This window comes from Pezoporus wallicus, unplaced genomic scaffold (genome assembly GCF_028554395.1).
Source record: "Pezoporus wallicus isolate ANWC-B61680 ecotype Strahan unplaced genomic scaffold, APGP_CSIRO_Pwel_v1 contig_2908, whole genome shotgun sequence".
NCBI lineage: Eukaryota > Metazoa > Chordata > Aves > Psittaciformes > Psittacidae > Pezoporus > Pezoporus wallicus.
In genome coordinates this window covers 7196203-7203108 of record NW_026642179.1, presented here as the reverse complement: position 1 = coordinate 7203108, position 6906 = coordinate 7196203, and the positions used below count along the sequence as shown (strand labels likewise).

At 41.3% G+C, this 6906-nt stretch overlaps 1 protein-coding gene across 1 annotated transcript; it reads right to left on the bottom strand.

Annotated features, from left to right (window-relative positions):
- Positions 1-276: 276 nt before the first annotated feature.
- On the bottom strand, positions 277-6664 carry STMP1 (short transmembrane mitochondrial protein 1). The gene is made up of 3 exons (XM_057428017.1): positions 6544-6664; positions 2985-3038; positions 277-638 (listed from the first exon to the last, which is right to left on the bottom strand). Exons 1-3 carry the CDS (start codon positions 6556-6558, stop codon positions 558-560), a joined length of 150 nt encoding a protein of 49 aa, XP_057284000.1. The 5' UTR covers positions 6559-6664; the 3' UTR covers positions 277-557.
- Between the last annotated feature and the right edge of the window lie 242 nt (positions 6665-6906).

Below are 6906 nucleotides of genomic sequence, written 5' to 3'. Positions count from 1 at the left end.
ACACTGCTGGATGCGATCATTTAACTGAAAAAGCAGGAGCTTCCACCCCCCAGGTTAAATTCTGACAAATGAACTTTCCCATCTTCAATAGAATGCAGATCTTAAGAACAGTGAATTACTGCTACTCACTACAAATGACAAGAAACCCTGAAAGTTACTTCATAATGAATTTAATTTCTCTTGCAATGTTCCAAGAACTAGGGCACTACAAAGTGTGAGGTACACTACAAAGTGTGAGGTACACATAGTAACAGGACTAACAGGACTCCAGCTGGATCAGGTAAAAATGGGTAACAAAATATTAGGAAAAGCAATAACAAAAAAAACAAATGACCTTATCCAGTCACATATCAGCTGGTAATCCTGATTCTGAAACCCTTGAAAATCAGTCCCAGGAAAAGTTCAAGGTTACTCTTTTCAAAAGAAGGACAATCCAGTTCTAGGAGACAGGAAGCGGAGGAACCTCCCATGCCAACCCTTTACTTGATCTTTGTTGCCTGAAAGGTAAATTGCATTCTTGATGTGTGTACAGAAGTGACCTGGATAATATGGCTCTGTTAGGACTTGTCACTGGGAGGTTTCTTCTTGGCTTCCACATCCTTCTTAAAATCTTCAAGCTTCTTTGCAATGTTAGGAATCTTTAAAGGCAAAACAAAGAACAAAACCCACATAAATTAAAAAAATCCCAAGCTATATGAGCCTCAGCAGGAAAGACAATACGATAAAGACAGCAAGAAATTCTATTTCTAAGTTAAAATTGGTTTCTAAAAGATACTTGCTTCCAGGATCTGCTACCTTGGCACAGAGGTTAAAAACAAAGCAACATCAAGCAAACAGCAGCTGAAAGTACCTCACATGAGGCTTCAGGAAATATTTTAGATTGTTAAGACTAATATTCAGCCAGAAGCGAGGAAACAAGATCACTTTTTGCAGTAAAATTAGTAAGACCAGCCTGGCTTCCTCACCGAAAGGACAAACTACCAACAATAAGCAGATTTAAACACTGATGCACAGACTTTAATAATAATTTTTAGATTGCACTATACTGGTCACAAACCGAAAGAAAAGAGATGTTCAAGAACAGCAAATATGTTCAAGAAATTTATGAAGAAATACTTCCCCATGTGCACCTCATGGAAGCCAAAATTGCCCACTGGAGATTTTTATTGCATTGCAAACTGGAAACCTTTTGCAGTTTCACATTTGTGTGAAAATTCAGTTTACCGCTTGTGAATTTCAAAACTTCAGCTTTGTCTTGCAAATAAAAGCATTTTGAGAAAATAATCTAACAGCAAATTTTGACAACTTTAATAATTAAAAAAAAAAAACAACAAAAGAAACAAGCAGCAACTTTTAAGGGCAAGGAAAAGTTTATCTCATGATTCTATCTAAAACTGAGAATTGACAACACAGGATTTTACAAGCTGATTAAAATGAAAGTAAAGCAAAGTTCCCACTGGCAGTTGAGAAGGAGGAGGAGGGAGAGAGAGGGCTTTTACTTCATATGTAAACAACCAAACAGACTGCAATTCTCTCATTGGATGTTTTGAGGATGATAGTACAGGTAATAACATTAGTTTCTCTCTTGCTTTCCCCTTCAAAGTTAAACTGTTAAATTAAGAACCCCACCTGTACCACACCTGCCATTTAAGCTAAACCAAGAGAGCTCCACTGCTATCAGCAGAGCCCTCCATGTGCTTATAACTAAGCACATCTGCATACAGCTACAGAATTAGGACCTCAGTATGACAGGTTTATCCTAGATGTCATCTAAAACAAATTGTCTTCAATACCAGCAATAAAATTACTATGTTCATCCTGCAAATCAGTGTTACATTCTCAGGGAACCATTTCCTTCAAATCAAACGCATAAGGCCCCCTCTTGTGGCAATATTTTATTAATGCTGAGAGAAAAGCAGCATGCCATGCTTACAATGCATATTGATATACTCAAGTATGCTCTTATGACTACATTTTCATAACACTGTAAAACATACATAAACCAGCCTTTTATGAGTACTCTTACTGGAGTGACTGGACAGGAAACATTACAAAAATATGTGCATGAGCAAGGAGCAAAAAAATAAGAATTCTGCCAGCAAGATTACTGCAATACTGAAGGTGAGATGGAAGTAAAACATAAAAACATAAATGTCAGAGATCTGAGCCTCAACAGCTTTGGGGTTTTTGTTTGGTTGTTTTTTTTTTTTGACAGTTAATACAGACTGCAAAAGAAAGGAAAATAAATTATGTTAAATTTCATTAACTGCTCTAGCCTGTAAACAGCTAAGTGACATTGCTGTTACAAGGAATTCTGCTGACTCTGCAGAAATTAAAAGCTTGTATTGAAGACTCGGTTCTAAATCTTCAGCTCTAACTCTCACAGTGAAAAATCTCCACTGATGTGAGAACTGAGGATAGAAAGTTCATTTTCTTTCTTTTCTCATTGTCATTGTGAGGAAAGGAAATAAAGATTGGAGGTCAATACACTGAAGTAGGAGCAGGTGCTGAATTTAAAAAAAAAGGCTGGCAAACTTATTTTCATTATTGGTACAGAAGAGGGAAATCTCAGATGCTCTGAAGGATTTTTAAGTAATAAATGGGTGGACTGAGTGTATAACACTGTAACAGGCTATCAGAGTCAGGAAACCGGTATTTTCATGCCTGTACAACTCACGAGCAGATGCTAACCTTTTTCTGTTTCTCCATCTCTACCTATGTAGAGGCCTGTTTACCGTACCTGTGCTCTAGGGCCCCAATACCAGTTAAGTCTTTAAGCACTCCTTTATCACAGAGATGTCAGAGGTGGGTGTTTTGGTTCAGTTCACATTCAAGTTCATCTGTAACTAAAGTCAGTACATCTGCAGTCTGTTTAAATAAAATAAACCATCTAAATAAAGACTGATTCAGTTCTGATTGAGAGAAAACAGCCTTATATTTTAGTTTCAGAATAGGTTTATCTTTGAGAATATAAGGATACTCACATCATAGTTCTGAGCCAGATACATCCCAACCACATTGCCAAGAGTAAAACCAAGCTAAAAAAGAAGAAAAGGAGAAAACAACAGTTAACATCTTTCCATCAAAAGCATATTGGTTAAACTTTTAAAAATAAATAAATAGGAATATTGCAAGTCATGTAAAGACTGAAGGTCTCCAATTTCCCTCCTATTGAATTTCTCACCTTTCTTACAGACAGGTGCAATTTTACCCATCCTTCTCACCAGGAAAACCTTGCCATCATTTCCAAAACACAGTACCACTGGATTTCCAATACACATCTCCAAGACTACTTGGATCAGGCTATGATCATCTTTGTAAAATTCTCTGCACACCCACAAAGGCAGTAACTTCTATAAAAATGGGAGAGACAGCAGCAGGGACCTACATAACAGAGGTCTTGGTCCATGCCTGGATATACCAAAAAGATGCTCGGTGCTGGAAAGGGACATACATTTACAAAGACATAACACAGTAATATACAAAGAAAAAAAGGTTCACAGGCTTGAAGGCGAGAAGCTCTGACTGCAAAAAGACTCACTCTCACCTTAAAAGCTTTAATAGTAGAGCTTCTCCATCAACTTAAATTGATGCTACTTCTCTTCTGCAACAGTTAACAACTGCACTTTCCAGACCCCTTCAACCCCAAGAGATTAGTTTTGAGCCAAATCCACTCTGATCAAGGGCCTTCCCTAATGCAGGAAAGTACTGCTGCTTTGAAGCAGGGCACAATGTCTTTTGACAACCGTGCTGACTTATAGTTGCTGAAGGTTGTCTATGAAAATACACCCTGGAAGGAGAGCGAGAACAAAAAAAGCACAGTTCCTGGCCCAGACCTTGTTTGCCCAATAAAGAAAATCCTCAACTGTAACAACGCTTCTGGAGTAGGAGAAATTATTCTCTTCGAAGACAGGTGATGAGATCTTAATTCAGCAGCTCCACAAGATCCTAGATTTCATTTTTATTGTTACATTTCACAATAAGTATGTCCTATATTATGAAAGCTATTTTGGAAGGGGACATTACTAACACTGTGCCTTCATTAACTGACAGTAGACAAATCACTGTATAACAGCTGAAGCCAGTTGTGTTTAAGAAAATTGTTATTACTCATGGTCACTGCTTCAAAATAAGACTATTTTAAGAAAAATAAAAGCACTGTCCACAGTAACAACTTTGCCATCACATCCTGACTAGACATCTTTTCCATGCCCAAAGCAGGATACAGATCATCTTTTCAGTGATTCAGACTCTGGTGAAAACCTAGCTGCAGAAAACTAAAACCGGTTGACAACTGCCAAATGACTGCAAGTTACTTCAGTGTTTTCTTAAACAAATTTTTGGTCGTATTCTTTATTTTTTAAGGAGCTTAACTTTAACAATTTAAGAAAAAGTAGAGTTCTTTTTGCGGGTACTGCACATTTGCTCTTGTAGTTTCAATTACCAGTTAAAGAAGTACTCTGGGAGATACTAACAAACACGGCACTGACATAAACTAGATGGAGCATCATTCTAGCAGATAATTACCTGTGTCTGAGAACTCACTTGAAAACACAAGCCAGGTCTTCGTTTATTAGCAGTTTTCTAGGTTTTCACCCTAGAGGACTTCCAAAGAAGGGGTAACTATCATATTCTGCTTGTTTGGTACAGACAGTACGGAGATCAGTACTCCTTTTAAGCACACTCCTTTACTGAAAAGCCTAGCACTGCATTAAAGAGCAATCCACCCAGTTACATTTACCTTAGTAGTTTACAATTCAATCAGAGGGAAAACCAAACCAACCAACCAACAACAAAAAAACAAAACAAACAAAAAAAAACAACAAACCAAAAGCCCTCCAGTGTTTAGATTTCAATTATGTGAAAAGCAAAAGATACAGACAATTAAAATGTGCATGTTAATGAAGGACCACAGGGCTGATGAGAGTTCAGGGTCCTTCTGTTTCTGCCCAGCATTTCAAGTTGCATTTTAAACAAATGTTTATTTAATGCTTAACTCTGGATAGCAAAAGTCTAAGGTTTGCAAGATTATCCCTTTATCTCCCTGCTACAGCCGTTTACAAGAGCTCAACACCCAATCTACACCCAAAGGGAAGAGAAACTCAGAATTAGCATGTATTTTTCTAACTTTCAGGTGCTAGTGAGGAAATCAAAATTAGTAAGATATTTTTATTTAGGAAAAATAAATACTAATAAAAAAATAAAAGAAAAATAGCAGCAAGCAGTAGAATTGATAGAAACTTGGGTTTCTCTCCATCGGAGTGGAGAGAGACTATAAAAAGCTACAGGAATGATTGAGGCTTACATACGTGCTACTATGAAGGTAAGAAATAGGCCTTATTTATTCATTTCACAAAAACATACAAGACTCTCCCAACTTACAGTAGGCCATCTGTTCTTGCTCTATATCAACACTCAGTATGAAGGCAGTATAAAACATTATTCTGTAACTAAATTACTCTTCCCCCAACAGAAGATGAGAATATCCCTTATTGTTTGTACTTACTGAGACATATCTGAACACAACTAAAACACTAACGCATCCCTCACATCACCAGAATGAAAACCATGAGGTTACTTCCATGCTTTGCTACAGGAGAAACCAGCAGCTTTTTGGTCAGGTAAATTATTTCAACACTTGGCAATAAAACGAGCATTAATCTAGTACTTAATGAACAGTGGCCAGGCACCTAACTTGAGATACCCAGAATAGCTTAGGGGAAAGACAGAAACGCATGTTAAAATAAGAAAAGTACAAAAACATTCAGCCTTTTAATTCTGGTGTTCTTAACGGGGACTTAACAAAAGGCAGTAACGGGACACGATCTTTTGCCTTAACTTCTATATATAAAAATGTACCTCTCCAAATATTAATTGTTCAGGGTGTCCAGGATGACAGGAACTGAAAACCTGCTCTCACAGAAGGGAGGTATATATGCTAATACAAAGACATTTGAGAAGCAGGAGGGCATCACCGTGAGCAAGCTAAATCTGCTGTATCTCCAGTGCAAATTAAGGACATGACTTGGAAGAGAAGAAAACCAAACCAAACCAAGGCAGGAACTTCATTTCCACAGCAGTTTAAAGGCACCGTTCTGGGGGCGCGTGGATAAGCCCGGCGGGTACCGAAAACAGGGCGAGGCGGCTCCAAGAGCCAGGGCAGGTTTGAAGGAGCCGGAGGAGCTGAGCCGGAGGAGCTAACCCGCGCGAAGCCGCACTCACAAGGATGCTGCGCTGCCGGGGAGCCAATGCCGGGAGCAGCCCCCGCGCTGAAGCGGCCTCAGGGCCACAGGGGCGAGTCACCCCACGGGCTAGGTACGGCGAGGACCCGAGGACTGAGAAGAGAAGCCTCAAGACAGCACCCCAGACAAGGGAGCGTAGCGGAGGGGAAGCCACCCGCCCTCCGCTGGGTCTCCCCGGAACCGTCCGCAGGTGCGGGCGGTGACTGCACACAGCCAATTTCCTCCCTTAGCCGAGGAGCGGCCCCCGCCCGCCTCGCTCCGCTCCGCCCCGCCGTGAAATGGCGGCACCGCGGAGCCTTACCAAGAACTGCAGCATGGCGCCTGCCTGCGTCCCTAATCGCTGGGGAAGTCAGGCGGGCGCCGGCGGCTTCTCTTCCGGGTGCCGGACCGTCCTCGCTGCCACCGCCGCGGGGAGGGCTGCGCTGAGCGCCGCCTGCTCCCGCCCCTTGGGCGGCCCCGGGGTTGGGGCCCCTCGTAGGGTGACACTCGGGGAGGCGGCTCCCTGCCTGTTTCGGGGATAAGGGGCCGCGCAAAGAGGGCGGCAGGCCGCCTTTTAAAGCACCGCTTCCGCTGCGCAGGGAGGCGTGTGGTGGCGGTCATGGAGCCTGCTGCTGCCGAGAGGTTGCCGAGCTGTTAAATGAGAGCCCGCGGTTTTGCACCTCAG